Here is a 19,912-nt window from a genome sequence, read left to right as displayed (position 1 = left end):
CACAAATAAACTTTTCACTACCCATTAATGTAAACTCTGTTCTTTTTTTGAGATAGGCGTTTTTTGAGATGACCCGTAAACTACTGTTATCAGGGATACAGGGATATGCCAGCTAAATAAGTTTAGTACTTTGATCTTAGCACGCACTATGAATTGTGATTGTTATCATACTCTTATGTGATTTGTTTCTTCTCATAATTATGTCATGATTAGCAAGGCTAGTAAAAGGTTTAATATATTTATTTTCTTCAGTTGTTATATACCTGCTAGCCTGAACTGCTAACTACTTCTAACTTTACTACCATTAATGTCACACTTCTGACATAGCATAAGTAGGTACAATTTCTAACGTTTCAATTATATTAAGTGGAATTAGTAAGAATTAAATATTTTTTAGTCAGATGTCATATACCTGCTATTTTGGAATGCTAACTACTTCTAACTTTGTGCTAACTTGTGTAACCATAAGAAAAACATAAACATACGATCTTAAAAGTATTTATGTATAATATGTTTTTAGCATAACAATATAAGCAATTTTCAAATAAGTACTTGGATGGTTTTAGGCTAGTTATTTTTAGATTTAAGTCCCCTAGATGCTAATTTAGGAATTTTCAATAATAATGATAAAAAACAAATATTTTTTATCTTTATTCTTAGCAAATATTAGTTTACATTTTTTGTAATGTAATGCATCTCGACATTACCAAAGTATTTGATTTAAATTAACTATTATTTTTTTGCATTTGAAGTAGTTCGAAGACTTTCAATAAAAAAGAAAAACATACGAGCTTATATGATATGTTTTTGGAGAAAAAATATCAGAAAAAATTTTCTTACACAGCCGCAGTTTCCTTTTGAGATCTATTGCAAATTATAGGGAACATATATAAACACACAGACTTAACATTTTGTAGAGTAGCTATGCTTTGAAAATACTTATTACCCTTAAAAGAGAATGATGCGAAATTTACTACAACTGTGTCTGATTCGGAATTGTGTAGTATATTATACGCATTTAGAGAGGGAGACATGGCAAGTTTACCACTGATAATCTTACAATCAGTGTGTTTTTGTCAGGCATACATACTATAACTATGTAACATAAGAGGCAATGCACTGGCCATAAACAGGCCACATAATTGTAAAATAGTGTGTTAAATAGTGTATATACACTATCAAGGTCGTAGATTTGCTGGGTACCCAGTGAATAGTAAACAATATCTGATTTACAGTGGTTGTAAATTTGCCGGATACCTAGTATATAATGTAAAATACCTAACTTGAAATAGTTGTAAATTTGGTAGGTAGTAAGTAAGTAATGTACAACATATACCTAACTTTATTTCGGTGAACATGGCACCCTCTTCAGTCTAAAACAGTTTAGCTGTTTACATGTTAAGTAAACTTTCAAAGTTGCTGGGTATCAAGTAATAAGTAAACAATATCTGACTTTAAAATGTTGTCAATTTGCTGGGTACCAAGTAATTAGTATAAAATATCTGCTAAATTCCCTCTAGTGAAACAATAGTCTTAAAAAAAAACATTTTTCGAGAAATAAATTTCGGTGAACATGGCACCCTCTTCAGTCTATTGCAGTTTAGCTGTTTATATGTTAAGTTGACTTCCAAAGGTTGTTAATTTTCTTGGTCCCAAGTAAATAGTGTACAATATCTGACTTACAATGGTAACATTATAATCAAAATACTGCATTATAAATCTGGACAAATGGATTGGTAAATCCTTGTTTTATTAGATTATCTGAATAAGGAAGGAAAAGTTGTCAGAACCGACACTTTCACTAATATCAATATGTGCGTAGCAACTCTATAATTCATATTTGTATTGGTTCTTTTGTCTATAATTTTTTACTATTTTGCGTTATCCCTCAACGTTGAGCACAAATAACCCCTGGATAGTCCCGTAGGGTTCGGACAATGGAATGTTAGGGTCCCTGCAGGGACTAGACATAGGAGAAAAACTCCAACATCTCCACTTTTTAATAAAATGTATGGGGTTTCAGTGCTTGATTGGCACTTTGTAGGATAGCATCGTATTTTAATAGTTCGTTATAGAACCCCTCTAATCTAAGTTAAACTATGTTTTTACGGAAAAATCTTCTATATAGAGTCGCTGTGTGAATTACTTTTCCTTTTATTTGTTTCAAATTGATTTAACCGTCTACTCTCAATAATAGATTTAAAATAAGTTAGGGTAAAGGAAGTTGCAGCATTTGTTTTTAATGAATGCTTCGATTATCTAATATTATTGAGGTGGATTTACAGTCAAGCTTTAAATGGGTCTTTGGGAGGCCTGAAAAAATAAAGCTTAATTGGTACGACATAAAGATAGATATAGTTGATTTTACATAAATCATTTCCGGTCTATAATTAAATCAAAATTCATACAAACTACATAGTAAGCTGTTTGTCCGTCTGAAGATTAAGATCTTAGTAACCGCAGGACTGGTCAGGTCTCTAGAGGCTATAATTTATAGATCATAAGATGAAGTTATCATGAGAAAAACATGAGAAAATAGTAAAAATTTTGCCTTTTCCATGCTTAATAAATTTTATTTAAATGTGTAGTTTGAAAAAATATCAGACGAAGAAGGGGAATTATAATTAGTATACATACATACAATACAAGATATAAATCAACTAAAACTGTATTCTATCTAGTATCCTTATTAGCTAATTCGTTAATCCGCAAAATTTCTGCTTGCAGCTGCCAATCCTTATTCTAATAATAGAAAATGTCTTTCTCTCATTCCCTATTTCTCGACTACGCTTAGTTTCATTATAATCACAAAGTGGTAGGTACTTGCTTACATGTGGTAGACTGGAGCACCGAAAACCCCCCCCCCCGCTTAGTTTTGACAAAAATCAAAAATAAGGGGGGGGTAGTTTTTTAATGTCTGGAAAATGGCAAGGAGGAAAAGTGCAGGGAAAGGCAAAGACTTTTTGTTCAAAACCCCCCCCCTTAATTTTGAAGAAAATCAAAAATAAGGGGGGGGGTAGTTTTTTCACTGTACATTACGCCAGAAAGTTGAGTGAGGTAAATCAAGTAAATCTAGTATACCAGAGGGAACCTTTTACAGGGATATTCATGTTTTGGGGCATAATTTCCTTATTTATTTATTTATTTTAGTAATTGATGTATCCCTGAACAGAAAATAAGGAGGAGGGGGGCCAGTAAAAGGTTTTAATTTTGTGCGCACAAAATTAAAACCTTTTACTGGCCCCCCTCCTCCTTATTTTCTGTTCAGGGATACATTAATTACTAAAATAAATAAATAAATAAGGAAATTATGCCCCAAAACATGAATATCCCTGTAATAAGGTTCCCTCTGGTATACTAGATTTACTTGATTTACCTCACTCAACTTTCTGGCGTGTTGTACAGTGAAAAAACTACCCCCCCCTTATTTTTGATTTTCTTCAAAATTAAGGGGGGGGGGTAAAAACTACCCCCCCCTTATTTTTGATTTTTGTCAAAACTAAGCGGGGGGTTAAAAAACTACCCCCCCCTTATTTTTGATTTTTGTCAAAACTAAGCGGGGGGGGGGGGGTTTTCGGTGCTCCGGTCTTCACATGTAAGCAAGCACCAAGTGGTATATAAAAGTAGTTAAAAAAGTTATATCAAAAGTAACGTTCGCTTGAAAAAAACAAGGGACGATGGGGACATTTGAATGTAAATTATACTGGTCCCCAAAAGTGAATGAACACGTTCTCTCAATCGTTGGCTTAGTGACTTTTTATCAAATCTTGATTTGGTTTTACAAACAAGTAGTGTTATAACTTTCTTACCAAAAATTTTAAAATACAAAAGGAAAAATTTAGTTTATTATATTTAAAGGCGTGCATTAATTCAACGTCTATTGTCTTATCCCTTAAGATCCCTGCATAGACAAAGCTTTAATGAACATGATCGTCCTGTATGCTCTTAATAATTGTACTACTTTGATATTCCCTTGATATGTTTGAAGTTTTAAGATGCGACAGGATTCACAAATTAAGACACACCAAATCAAAAAGAACTTTTACAATGGCTGGAAAGGTTTGATTTTTAGATTTCAATAGAATTTTAATTTTTACATTTAGAATTGTAAGCAAATCTCAACGCCTTCCTGAAGTAGCAGCAAGTCTTTAATTCTGTCTGTATATATGTTCAGTAAGAACTCGAGGCCTCTAGGGGAACGCAAAGTAGAGGGGGTGTTTACCCAAAACCGTTTTCAATTTCAGTTTTAAAAAAATATTTTTGTTGTGTGTGGGGGTTTCATTTTTTTCTGGGGGTGATATCTCTTGGGAGGGTGTTAATACCCTCTCCCAAAATAGTTATTAAACCTTCCCAGGACCATTGAAAAGTTATATTTTAAAGGAGAACCATATCGGTTAAACAAAAAAATAATAGAAAATGTGGTACAAAATAATTTATTATCTTAATAACAACAATTTTTATTACATTCTACATTAAATATTTAGAATTTTAACATTCATAATTGATATCTTTTATTGGATTAGGTTAAATAAAAATAATCAAAATTTGATTTTTTTCTTTAGACTATTTAAATGCTTTTTACTAGCGCAGTTACTTTATAACTAGGGTATGTTCGTATTTGATGAATACTCAAATAAAGTTTAGAATCTATAATTTGTACAAAGAGAGATTGTTAAGACTTGACTCTACTGTTCATACAAGATATCTTTCTGTCTGTCTTTCTGTATGTAACAAAGGATTTTGCTAACCGCTGAAAAGATATGGCTCTCCTTTACAGTGAACTTCTTATAGGTCCTGGGAAAGTTTACAACTATTTTGTGGTAGGGAACCACAACTCTACCAAGAGAAATCGAACCAATAAAAAAACCCAAAAAATATTTTCTTTACATGGGCAGGGGTGAGGGGTCGTTCCTGCCAAAATCATGTAAATAGGTTGTTGCTGCGCTTCTCATAGTAAAATAATTTAGAAAACTAATTTAATTTAAATCAATTAAATAAAATAATCAAATATCTTTAAAAATACGAAGCTTCTTTGAAAAACAGGGAACACAAAATGAAGCTATTTCTGAGATCTTTAGTAACAGAAAATATGATTTTCATAAATGGATAAGGTAAAATAATTAGAAGTATATTTGGAAAAATAACAATAAATTAATTTTTTATTAGAAGTGCAGCTACTCCATGAATTACTTCCCTATTTTGTCTAGACTTTAATCTAGACAACTGGCCGTCCTATTTTACCATTGACAGCACCAAATAATAGCTTAATTAACATTCTTTGACTTGTAACAAAGGTCATTTAATTTTTAGCTTGTTGTAGTTGCGCTACTGAGGGACATAGCTATCCTTGTCTATGTTACAACTAGCGTATCAATATCCTCAATAGCAAAACATTTCCGCTCCCTGACAGCCGTGCTTTGTCCATTCCCGTTTTCCGTACTGCTGCCGTTACCAGTCCCGCTGGACCGCCAGGCGTGCCTGTCACCGCCGCCAAACCCGCCAAGATCACGTCGCCGCGATTTTTCCTTTTTGCTGTCGGAGGCTATGCGCATGTCAACCTCTCGGATCCATGCGGTGAACTGGCGGTCATCCAGGTTCCGTTTTACCTGGAAAAAATAAAACAATAAAAATCTGGAAGTTCAATTTCAGTTCGGCCAACCCACCCAAAGCCACAGTAAGACACAATGTCCCTCAATTTAATGTTAGCCACTAAAGTTTACCCCACCTAGTCCACTAAGCCTAGACCACCTTAATCCAATGCCACCACTAGCTACACTCAACCAGAGCCCTCTTCAGCCGCTGTGGCAGTTAAACGGCTTAGACCGATGCAGCTGAGAAGTGCTCACCTTATTTTCAAGCAATATAAATTGTCCATGAAAACGTACAAATAAAAATCATATGAAGAATTCTACAATTTAAGATTTCCTACGCGCGCAATGGTCAGCTGTTGAAAAAAAGTTAAAATTAAATAGATTATTCTAAATTGTTAGAAAAGAATTTTAATTAAATTTAAATGTCTGTGTTTTGTTTACATTTAGTATTGTAATTGTTAATTTAATTTATACAAAAATTAAGATTAAAGAATAGTTATTTCTCGCATTGTATTATAAACGGCTTTCCGCGGATATAGAATGTACAACTATAAGATTTAAACCAGTCTTTTGATTGTACATTTTTATATTCGTAGAAAGCTGGATATAATATGATGCTAGACATAGTTTTTTCGTATGGATGAGAACCGGTTCCTATCCACCGGATTCAAATGAATACGAGAAAAATAAATAAGGACAATCATGTATATACATTATACATAGCGCAGCAATAAAAAGCTACAATATTTTTGTACTGCCAATAAATCACCAAATATGACATTTTTTCTATAGTAGATTAGATTTTTAACAATTTTGAATCAGTTCTTCAATAAATTTAATCAATGAACAAAATTGGTAATAATCGGACAGCAGGACGGACGAACAGACTTTATTTATGTGTACTTTAAAGATTAGCTTCGCTTCTAAAAAAGAAAAGATAAACTAAAGAAAAAATTTCCATCGTTAACGAGGGGAAATAATTAGTAATTTACACATTTAATTACACACAGATATTTTTAGAGAGGAAAGAACAACGGGGATTAAATCTACATATCTTTCTTTCACTTAAAAACAATGAGTATTTGCATATTAGGATTGCGGGGAACATTAATATATTTTTCATTGGACGTACAACCAAATAATTGCTAACCCTAAATAAACGGAGAGAGATGGAGAGATCAGACACTAGCACTTAAATTAAGAATTTTGATTTAAACAAAATTTTCAAGAGGGTGGAGACAAAGGGAATTAAATTTTCTTCATTCTTCCACTACATAACAATAGCTAAGTAGCTAAGTCAGAATAATAAGATTAATTCAGTGCCTATTGTCCTAACCTTAAAACACTGCATTTAATTACACATAAAATTGTTACAAGGGAAATAAAAAAAGGAAAAGAGCAAAAATATTTTTTTTTGCTTTTGGTTTTTAATTGACCAAAAGATTGAAATGAAAATAATTATGATAAGTCGATCAAAAAGATAGGAAGAAGTTTTTATTAAGAGATTACTACAGTATTCTGCTTTTCCTAGAATCTACTACAGAGCTGGATCTTGAAATCATTTTAATGGTGATTTAAAGATCCAGCTCAGATTAATATTAAATTTTTGTTCAGACTGTTTGGTCAGTATTTTATGACAATCTATATTTCTAATAGCGAATATATTCTATAATAAGAAAAGTCTGCCACTGTCTGTCCGTCTGTCAGAAACTGTATGGGTAAACAGCTGCTATTCAAGATAGATGGTTGAATTTTTGTAAGATTTCCTGGACTGTCGCAATGAACATCCAGTTATTACTTGGTGCGTTGGTCTGTCGTAGGTCATAACAAAAAAAGTCCTATTCATATTTTATATAAAAAGGTTTCATAATTTTTTAATTTCAAAATCATTTAAAGACACTGTACTTCTGCTCTATAACTAACTTGGAGATGCGATCCTCAATTTTCAAATTCTTTGAACGTACATATGAGACTTTTACAGAAATGCTTCGCATCCACAACTATCTATCTATGCTTGATATAAAGTCAACACTTTATAGAGCAGATTATGAATATTTGATTGACGCGTGCCCTGCAATTATCTAGTAGCACTCAGGGGCAAGACACAATTACTTTAGCTAGGCCCAAGGCATTATTTGTATCAATTTATGCATTCATAGGCCTATCTTTACCTATATGACACCATATATGGGTAACGCTAGCCTATTCATGGTAATCTGTATGTGATTTGCTAATAGTATATGTTTATTAAAGATATTATGTTTATTGTTAATGTAATCATATAAACAATCAGTACAAATATGTATGCCTACAACCATGCCTGATTTACGTCACATATTAACACACAGACATTTAATTGTACAGACAAACACTAAAATCCTGGTCCAGAGCTAATGTTATAGCATGTACCTCTTGAATTTATTCAGTTATTTATTGACTCCCCTACCATCAACTTCTCTTTCTGGCTTTAAAAGGTAATGACTTAGTTGTTTGGCATGCATTGTAGTTTAAATTTAGGCCCCTTAGTACTTAGCATGAATTGAGCTTAGGCCTTGTGTTAGAACTCTAACACTTAGCACAATTCACTGCTTGGGACTTAGGGCACATTTCTGTCCTACTCTACTTATAATTTTAACACTTATCCTGTAAATATTTTCATACTTAACTTATGCATTTGTAATATAAATACACTTTATAAAAACATTTTCCTTCCTTAATACTTAATATACTTATATAATTCTGATTGAATATCAAAACCAACCATCTATTCTTAGGTTAAAGCAACATAGTACTTCGCGTGGGTCTTTTGTTGAGCTCCCACCAGCTCAACCAAATTCGTATTATACTTGTGGGAATAGAGGGTTAAGCATTCTAAACAAACGAACCGACGATGAGAATGTCTATGTGTATTGCATTAAAATTAGGTTTTAGTAGTACTCATAGAAGAGCGGTCTCCATACCTAAATTTGGACAAACGCCCCATTCGCACACACAATGGTGCAACTTACCGGTTGTATCTTAGAAAAATTTTACTTCATAAATTTTTTTTTCTTTTTTTCCCTTACCGTACCCGAACCGCCTAAGGCAGGTATTTTTACCAAAATCGAATAATTGTAGTTATGGCAAAATCGGATTTTCCAAAACCTGTGAAACTATTTGAGAGCAAGGTTAGGACTATGAGGCGTTTGAAGAGATAGGGACTGAAAGGCACGACACAAATGCAATTGAGAGCCTCGTGTACGAGCAGTTGCACTAGCTGACACTCTAGAGGCCCTAGAGAATGCTAGCATATTTGTGGCCATTGGTCGCCGCCCTATAAGGACACTCGCACTGGTTGACACTCTAGAGGCCCTAGAGAATACCAGCACACCGGCACCTCCATGTCCGCCTCTCTTTAGTAAAACACTTGGGTTGGAATAATCTATGATTGAGCTATGTGCAAAATTTTGATTTTTGGACTTTTGAAATCTAGGAGTTGTGCTAGGTGGCGGAGTATATATATAAATCTTCGGACTTAGTATGATTTTTACTTATTCGAAAATTCTCTAAGTGTTGAAATACTTGAATCTTTGATACTTAAACCAGAACTTATTAAGAATCAAGCATGGAGTAACTTTTCATTTATAAGCTATCAAAATACTATTTGTAAAGGACCATTTTGAACTGTCTTATTAAATGAAAACTTAGGAGCAAATCTTATAGAACACGGGAAACGCTGTTAGTTGGGATACATATTGTCTTTGGAGCCATGTTTCTGAAACAATATGCCGAAAGCAGTTAGTACTCTTGAGTCGTAGTAAAGGGCCAAAAGATTATTACAAACTTGTAGCATTTATACTCAAGTTAAACTGTACTAATACTTTGGTACCGTTAGAACCGATTTTCTGAGATTTGCACTTACTTATACATGCCTAGGCCTTATATTCCTAATGTAATTCTGATTTATATGCGGATGTATCAAAATAACTATTGCCTCCAAAATTTTGAGTTAAACAAAATATTTCAAAGTCTCAAAGATATTCTCAACATCGATCGGTTGGAATGATATAAGTGTAAACAAATTACTGTATGCAATCAGCAATAATTCCAAAGATTTCCTGATGCTCTGAGCAAAATATTCCACTTTTGGACTTAGCACCGTTCTATTTCTTTTGTTACAGAGAGAATTTTGAATCTCTGGACTTATAGTAATTTTTATGAAATTGGGAACTTGGTTGGAAATTTACCAAAATTTGGACTTGTAAAAAAAATTGCAATTTTTCCAGCTAGATTAACAAATTTCATTTTCCACACTTAAGAGAAAATTTTGTTTTAGAGTATTTCTGTCTTAGCCAAAATATTCCAATTATGGACTTAGAGAGATTCTATTTCTTTTGGTGAAGGATAATTCTAACACTCTAATACTTTATGACTTTAAAATCCTTAACTTAGCGAAATTTGCACTTAGTCAAAATACTCCAATAGTGGACTTAGAGTGATTCTATTTCTTTTGACTTAAGGGCAACCTCTAAAAGTAGCTTTGTGAATGAACTGTTAGGGAATTTCATCTCGGACAAAATATTCCATGTCTGGACTTAGAGTGATTCTATTTCTTTTGTCCTAAGATAAATTTATTAATTTTGTACTTAGCACAATTTCATTAAAAAATTTTTTGGACTTAGTCAAAATTCACTAATTTTGTACTTAGCATATTTTCATTGAAAATTTTTTTGGACTTAGTCAAAATTCACTAATTTTGTACTTAGCATATTTTCATTGAAAATTTTTTTTTGGACTTAGTCAAAACTTATTAATTTTGTACTTAAGATATTTTCATAAATTTTCCCCTTAGCCAAAATTTATTGACTTTGTACTTAGAATAATTTCATTAGAAACTTTTTGGACTTAGTCAAAATTTTCCAACTTTGGACTTAGAGTAATTCTATTTTATTTTGACTTAGAAAGTTCTTAATTCAAACTTAACTTATAAAATTTTTTTTGTATGCTCCCTACAAACACATACATAAATGCAATAAACAGTTCACTCAACAATAAGTAGGACATGAAAACTAAATTTTTACTTACTTTGTTAATGCTAACATTTCTATTTCATGTACCACCAGGATTCAGCAGTGAAAGTGAAGACAAGTTAATTACTAGTGATAGTGACCATTAGTGATATAAAAGTATAGTCAACAATATAGGCCCTATATGTACTGAATAGCACACTTTAAGAGACAAAGTTCTATAAACCAAACGCAGCAGGAGGTTGCAGCAGCCTACCTTGGGAGAGTAGGACGTCTCTAAAAGAAGTAGCAGAAGTACTACGGAAAGTACCCTACTGTCTTTAAATATCCAGAATCATAAATTTTTTTTACATATCGAGAATCATATGTTTACTTAGGCTTATTAGCACACAGACTATAACCAAGTAACATAAAAGTGTGTCTACATATCGCCCAGAGTTTTTATAACCTAACAGATTACCTTTAGATAAATTAGAAAGAAGTGCACTAAAACCAGTTAGATTAGTTTTCAAAAGTATAAGTATCGTTTAATTCAAAGTTGATAGGCTCCTTTGAAGTTTGATTGACAACCTCCACATTATAGGTTGGCCACCTAGTGTAGGATCTCACACTTCCTCAGAGTAAACTTGCACTTGAATATTGTATTACTACTAATTATAATTAGATTACATCCGGTTAGATAATTTTGAAAACAATCTTTACATATATAAATATAGGTGTATCTAAATTGTATATCTTACTACAGTTATAAGAATTGAAGTCATAAGTGAAGCCCCAATTTTGCGCAAATTACTTCATAGGATTGGAAGGAAAACCCCTAATACAACTATAAGTAAGAGGTGGCGAGATCTTTGACATTCAGGCAAAATTGTTGCAATATTATTAGAATATAGACGATCCTTTGGGAGTGAACCTTAGTAAGTTATATTCATAATAGCCTTACAGGAATAAGTAGATCGTAGGCTATAAACACATATCCTTAGAGTGAAGTAAGAATTCAACAAGGATTATAAATTGCTGTTTCTTTTTCTCGACAACCACAATTTGCTAGGAAAGTCGACTCCTAGGCAAACTAAAGTTAATTTGTGATAGTATATAAGCATACCCAAATTAACTCCGCTGCAAACATTACTTAACTTGATAACCAATTTGAATAGCTAACTAGCTCAAATTGACTCCATAAATAAACCTATATATAAAAGTTAAGTAGGAGTGTTTCTACAGTTGAGCTCAATTAAGGATAAGGGTGCATTAGCGCACATTTTAGAATATCAATCAAAGCTCACACGCAAGTATATACGACGTAGAAACAACTATAGGTGAAGCAGATACCACACCCATCTATAGTTAAACACATTTTAAAGCAAAGAATTGTTAGTTTAAACAGATTCTTTACCGTTTTAAACTATACCCATTATTTGTACTCCTCTCGAACTTTCGCTATTTTTTATCTTAAAAAATAGTACAACATCTCACAGGCATTTTAAGAACTTACAAATAGTTCTAAGACTTTACAACCATTATCATGTCATCTTCCCGCAAGCAAGGCCAGAAGGATGATGAAGCTGATAAGGAAACCACTCCTTGTCGGGGACGCTCGACAACACTTGGTTCAAAAACCCCTTCAGCCAATACAGACACTAGAGACTCTGATGCTTATGAGGAAATACAAATATCCAATCTAGAAGAACCAGAACAAATTGGTGAGAGAAATATGGGACCTGAATTGAACGCGATATCTCTGGACTCATTATCAACTCAAGCTAACTTACCAGACTCGTGGAAAACTGTTTCCCGTGTGCGGACAAAAGTAGCAGAGCCAGCAGAAGAACTTCTACTCTCACGGAAACTGAACACAATACAACTTGGTAGACCTAACACGAGTGGCTCACTTGAAGTTGGGAGGAATCTCTGCACAAACTGTACAAAGAGTGTAGAGCACAAGAGAACCAACAACACCAACACTTCGAAATCTAAAGAAAGAAGAGCTAACTACAGAGACAGACAAATTGCCAAAATAGAGGCCATCTCAAATTATCATAAAAGAAAATCCACTGTTAGAGAAATGGCTACAAAATCACCCAATCCCAAACCTTATCACAGGGATAACAGGGATAGGCAGTTTCAAAGGAATACCAAGCGGGATTATCAGGCTTCTTATAGATTATCACCTGGACGCTACTGTGTAGCATGTGGACAATATTCTCACAACATATCTGATGGATGTAGATTATTATGTGACGATACAGGAAGGTTATACCCAACTGTATTGACATCAGCTTTCTGCACAAACTGTTATAAGACATATGGTAAAGAGTTATACCATTCTCGACACCTATGTCCTGGAAGGCCAGCCATGATGAAATTGTACCATAGTGGTAAGGTGAAACCTAGTGGTGTCTTCAGGCAAACATATGAAGACTGGGCTAAAGCCAATGCCAAGGAATCATCTAAAGATTGTAACCTCAGTGGAATCAAAGCTGCCACAGCGGAAATAATTCCCAATGAGCCTAACGATCAAGTAGGAGACAACATTACACCAGTAAAGGAGGAAGAAAGGAAATTGTACCTTCATTGCTCTGGTTGTATGCCAGAAGAAATAGATTGTAAATATGACTATGACGTACGCATGACAGCCTTACTTGACTCAGCAACGGATAAAAACATTATATCAGCCAGGTACTATAGCAAGTTGTTTGGCATAGTAATGAATGAGGATAAAAATCAGTTGGAAGAAAGTCATGAGCTGCCAGTCACATGTGCAGATCACAAGATCCCCGAACCCAGAGAAGTAACTCTCATGATTCGTCCCACATCGTTTTCAAGCCGTCATTACCCAATTCTCTTCTCAATTGTAGCTGAAGACCATGAGGGTGTTGCACCTATGATAATTGGACTGAATGGTATTAGAAGTCTACAGCTAACATGGACTCCTGTCACAGATAAGTACCGGTTAGCACCGTGTTTGTATTCTACTCTTCACCCTGAAGGACCATTGAGCAGTATCTTCTGTTCTGAACTTGAGCTCCAGCTCTGTACAGGAGTAGTTAAAAATATCAAAGCTAAAGAAACCCAAGTGATAGTGATGAATATCAACCACTTTTTCAACCTAGCACCTGGAACACAAGTGATCCTCAGCGACGATCATATTTCAAACGAAAACGCAGGAATTAAAATCTTACCTGGACAAACACAACTCATTATCAATGATGATGGACAACTCAGTGGCAGAGCTCTAATAATCAACAACTCCAATCACACTATCACCAACACAGTTATCACTGGTTACATAGAGTCCAGCGACCAATCTATTGTCAGAGAGGTAGTCGTTGATTTCGATTTCACAGGATCATTCATATATGGACTACCTATGCTACCAGAAATAGACGAATCTGATGACGAATTGGATCAACTTGCCATAGCCCGAAACACACCAGCTATTAATTAGATCACTCTAGTTACTAGTAACCAACCCAATAATACTCTTATACCAATCTGAAACACAAAATCAATAATCACATTGATTAACTTATCAAGCTGATAGATACACTTTAAATCATACAGCTATCGAACAGGGCACTCACATATCATGAGTGATTTTAATCTGATTATCATCTTAAGGCTAATAACATTTCTAGTCTCATCTATTCCTGAATACAGTAAATTCGTTGAAAACATAGATGATGTTGTAGAGTTTGGGTTAAGGTGTATGGTCAAGATTGAAAATCTCACACACTAATATTTCAAATCAATAAAAAAAAAAAAACTCGAATAGTAATATAGCTAATGTTTTATGGCATAGTTCTAGAATCTTCATACATTCACAAGTAGACAGAAAAATCCTGGACAATCAACAGTGCCAAAATAACACTGGGACTTTGCCTAAAAACTATTATTACTTGTGAAGCAAATCTTACACTAAAATTCAACCTAAGACAGACAAGACAAAATTGTATAAAAAAAAAAAAAAATATATATAGGACATGACCTAGATAGTACACTCCTCCACCCCAGGAGCCAGTATACTTAGGGAATATCATTAAATTGATTGAACTATCTAAGACCGAAATCTGAATCGTTGAGCATACATTTTAAAATATTCTGAGAAATACGCACATAAAAAAAAAAAAGAGAAAACTAGTTTAAGAAAATTTCACTTGCTTAAAAAGGTTGTGACTTTTCCTTGGTTCTAAGTTTACATGCCTATCACAGTATAAATTGAAAGCGAGCATAGAAGTTTTCAAGAGATATCTGGACTTACAGATCATACTGAAATAAAACTTTTTATGAGCATATTCACAACAGTATGCGTAAACGAACCAATAGCATATTCGATCTCACTCATATTCTCAGGTTAAATAGAGCTTTTGTCTCAATGCTAGCACAAGGGTGAAACTTAGAGGACATTAATAGAGTTTTGGCAGCCGGACCAATTTTGGTAGTTTAACTAGCATATTAACCTGTAAAATAACCTGTCAAATAGAGCTGGCACCACTTCTAGCTTTTATGCAATAGTCTTATTATAAATTGCATTGCCAGAACTCACAAACCACTTTTATCACCTGATCTAATTCTTACATGATCATACAATACTATATCGTTCCTGGTGATAAGATACCATACTTATCGTTGCATTTGCAAGCTAAGGAAAATAGTATTGGACCACCTGAACTTAAGATTTTTGTTAGCCTAAAAAAAAAACCCTATGAATTATAATTCTTAAGTAACCTTGTGGTTAACATTAGGTCTAAGAAAACATCTCGGATACCTAACCTATCAGCCTATAATAATGCCTGAAATATATGCCCAAAACCGTATTGCGACAAAAGTATATCTAAGCTGTATATAATAGTGATAAAGACAAAACTATTGATTAAGGTCTGTACGAACAAAACTATACTTTTCATGCTTTTATTATGAGAACACAGCAACAGTATATATTGTGATATGCCACAATTTCACCCATCAATGATTTTATTTAAAGATCTAGTAATTAGGCAAAATCCATTGCCTACCCTCAAAGAAAATTTCAGTCAAAACAAAATTAAGTTTTTCTTGCATATTGTACTCAGACGTTTTTAAAATTTTAAAACTTCATGCGAAAATTCATTCAGAACTATAATATAACCCAAATACCAATGCATCTTGTCGACAAATAAATAACAGGTATATTACATTTCTAACCAAAGTAAGTTTGAACTGTTATATCAACAAACACAATTAATAATAATGCCATAAAATATTTAAGTTATAAACCATATGAGCTAAATTATAGCTCATACTATAAGAAGAAAACACTTTTGCTCTTCTTTCCTTAAGCGATATTATATGCTGTACGCAATTTCTGATAAACAGGGACATTTAAAAGTTTAAATAATAAAATTCCCCTAGATCTACTTTAAGATATACCAAAACATATCAAAACCTGCCTTAGTTGCTAATTAAAGATACAATTACAACTAAAATCACATAAAAATATAAGGTAAACTTACAAAAGGTTCGTGGAATTAATTAAAGCAATACTTTCCACATAAGACCAGTCCTAACATCACACATATCCTCTCACAGTATTAATAAATTGCAAGTTTTCAAAATAAACATGGTTGAAAGGAGATCTGATATAAATACAGACAAGTTAAATACCCTTTCAAAATCAAAGAATTTCAAACCAATTGACTAATATTTTGACACTTTCATAGAGGATACAAAAGAATAATTATAAAGTCTTACAATAAACTCATGGACTAAAAGATAATTAACTAAACAAATACGTTTCCGCTTATAATTCCGGCTAAAGCAAAATCCGCGACCAGAAATATGTGCACAGTCATCTCTTTATGCACAAATAAACAGCGGAATAATTACCATTATAACAAAATGCAAATTTAATTAATACAAAACCTATAATTCTGGACACGTACAGAATTCATATCTATAAAAACATTGAACATAAATTATAAATATCAGATATCAAGACATATAAGTTTATCCCAATAACAATTACTTGCATTTCCGTTTACCCTGTAAAACTCGGGAACAATATAATAGTATGTTATTCTAATCTGATAACAGAGATATCATAATTTATGTAGAATTTTCCCACTCAAGGTTATATATCCAGTGGTAAAATTTACGTCTTCTCTATTGACAGGGGGAGACCAGCCATATACAATACACGTCGACTAAATAAGTCGATCCCTTCAAAAATATTTATACACAAAAATATATAAAAGGAAAATTGTATATGTATAAGTTTTGAATCTGTATAGTCTAAACAGAGTCAAACGAGTAATACAAACTGTACAAATATACGCATGGTACTACATAACCAATATATACAGAACTGAGTTAAAATACCCAATATGAACCATGTAAATTACACAGACATAACAATATTATTAGACAACCTATATATATATGCCTTGAACTGAGATGAACTTGATTAGTTATTAAGCCTATAACCAATCTACATACAAAAAATATGTCAAAACTTTAATTATAGTTAGAAACCGGAAACGCCCACTCAGGATCTAGCAGTAGCGAAAGTGGGATAATAAATAGATTTTGGAAAAATAAGTTAGTTTATCATAAAACTCCAAGCAGTGAAGACCTTATTTATTAGTGTAAGTGTATCAGTCAGAAAAGTAACTTTTGATTGTGGATATAAGCATCTATTAAATAAACTTAGCTGTTTAACAATGTATCCTAAGATAATATTAATAATACTAAGTATGTACTACTATAGTACAACAGCAAACACAATAACAGACTTGATACCCACTCACTATCAAAGTGGAGAGTATGTAGGCTACACAGCTGTAGCAATTCAATCCATTCAAGTTGATATATCTGTAGGCAATACAGCGCCTGAAATAGCGATCTATGATGGCCTGAAGACTCAATTAGACATTAGCTACGATGGACGCACATTCACTTCAGCACAAACTAAACTTATAGGCAAGTTATATACCAAAAAGATTAAGGACTTGCTTATTGATGTAATGAAACTTATCCGCACAATCAAGGAAGCTATTGAAACAGTAACTCCCTTAATAAGTTCTAACCGCATTGAAGTGACTAATAACGTAAATAAACTTTCTTATAAGCTAGATCATGATAAGTTTGATTTTACACAGTTATTGCTTGCGGAGATAGTACCACAAATCGTAAGTGGTATAACTCTTCATGCCAAAGCAGCTAACTTTGTGCAAACAGCAGAATACTCTTATGTTGATAGCCTGAGCAACTTAGCCATCACGAACTTAGAAGAGCTTAAAGCAGACTTAAATTTCAGACTTACTCTAATTCAAGATCTTGCAAAGACGGATATCACAGACTCTATTAAAACTTTTGTAAGGCAAGAGCTTAACTTGGACTATACTCATAATCTTGGATTGGAAGTCCAAAGCCGTTTAAGTGGTGGTACAACATCATTCACCACTATACTATCCATGGAATTAAGTTCTGAGCCAATAAAAATCTACAGATACGCACCAATTCCTTTTGATGAATGCTACATCGATTCCATTTATTATTTGGATAAAACCAAAAGAGTATACAGACAATCTTACTATAACGCTTATCTACCGGTTGAAGCTGACCAGTGCCTTAAGGGACTATTTAGCGTTAATGAAACATTGATAACCAAGCACTGTCCTTTGGCGAAACAGACTTATCCCTATGCTTATGTGCAAGATGGAATTGTCTTTACTAGCTTGAGTGAGAATACTAATCACAGTTTAGAGAATGCATCAATAACTATTACATCCACTCCTTTTATTATAACAGGAGGATCATATAATCTCACATTGGGAGATACGATCACACAATTCGCACTAGGCTATGACCGACAGACCACGGCACGAACTTTACCATTTGCATCGGAATCACTGTGCCCACCTAAACCTAAAGAACCATTGACCATTAGAACTATCTTCGCTCATATAGAAGAAATAGCTATATATGTGTCGATAACAATTATCATGGTTATAATATTAGACAGGGTCACTACATTCCTAGTCAGACTCTTGAAAAGAATATTAAGAGTATTTCAGAGGAGTTTGCGTATACGCGGTAGAACGCTTATCCCTCAACGACCAGATGCACATCATCATAACCTAACGGTAATCTACGGCAGGAGAGGTCACCCCGCCGCAACTACCGCTAGTTATCGACCTAGAAACTCAAACAGAATAGTCAGATAAACACACAAGTTAACCTGATTCTTATGACTTGATTTCTAATGAATCCAGATGGAAAGACTTACGGACATTCCCAATGATATAAAAGACCTTGCCAAACGGAAAATATAATACTCTCGTACTTACCTATACAATATTGTACTTATATTCTTGTACGCTCTTATAAAAATCTCTACGTTATTATTATATGATTTATCTAAAAAAAAAAGGTAGTGATAGAAACGGTAAGAAAATAAACCACATATATAGTAACTATGATACCAAAAGAACATAGTAGGTAATGTTATTACTCATTTAATCGTTATAAAATACGCGAATTTTAAAACTAGGCTAAACGCTTCATAAAGGTAACAATTTAATTTAATTATTATTACTACTAACGTGACAAACGAATAAGTAACGCTTATATAGTAGCTACGTAAATAGAATTTTACACAACATATATTAAACCAGTAATTAACAAGTATATATGTTACTTAAAAATCTCTATATTTATTTTAACAAAAGTAGATAATCTTTAGAAAAAGGTATAAAAATTTGACAAATATTTCTCTTTGGTGAAAATTATAAAGTTAAAACAATTTCGAAAACAGTATATAAAACTTTCATTTAACAAATCTTTGGAAACAAAAACTGCGATAATAAGAAAGATTTCTGACAAGTTTTAACAAATGTAATTAATATTTTTTTTTCTTGGACTTAAGCTGTATACTGGCACATAAGAAAAATTCCGAGATCATTAAAAATAATTGAGCAATAAATGCAAAACATATATATATATAGGTACATAGCCTATCAATGACTCTATTCGAATCAGGAAAATTCTATTTGGTGGAAATAAAACTTAGATTTTGCTTTAATGACAGACCTATGAAAATTTTACCCCGAAATTTAAATTTTACGGCTTTTTAGTAAGACTTAAAGGGATGTTAAGTTCAATAGTTTTGAAGAAAAGTGATATTCACCCAAAACCCTACTAATTTTAAACATTTCTTCCTTAATGAGATTACCCGATCAATGATACTACTTTAATTGCTCAAATACTAAACTTACAAATAGTTTTTACATGAGATCCCTTAAAGGTACGTGAATAAGCGTATTTAAATAGCTTTGT

The 19,912-nt window shown here is 33.1% G+C and overlaps 1 protein-coding gene across 1 annotated transcript in view; it reads right to left on the bottom strand.

The window, feature by feature from the left end:
• Positions 1–4,417: 4,417 nt before the first annotated feature.
• Positions 4,418–19,912, bottom strand: part of LOC145322304 (innexin inx2-like) — a 46,448-nt gene continuing 30,953 nt past the window's right edge. Inside the window, exon 13 of the mRNA XM_080164254.1 lies at positions 4,418–5,606. Within this exon, the coding sequence (XP_080020380.1) occupies positions 5,352–5,606 (255 nt within the window). The 3' untranslated portion in view covers positions 4,418–5,351. The remainder of the gene's footprint in view (positions 5,607–19,912) is intronic.

The sequence above is a fragment of the Acartia tonsa genome, chromosome 6 (genome assembly GCF_053477335.1).
Source record: "Acartia tonsa isolate MP-2025a chromosome 6, ASM5347733v1, whole genome shotgun sequence".
In the NCBI taxonomy this organism is placed as follows: domain Eukaryota; kingdom Metazoa; phylum Arthropoda; class Copepoda; order Calanoida; family Acartiidae; genus Acartia; species Acartia tonsa.
This window is presented reverse-complemented; position numbering and strand designations above follow the sequence as displayed.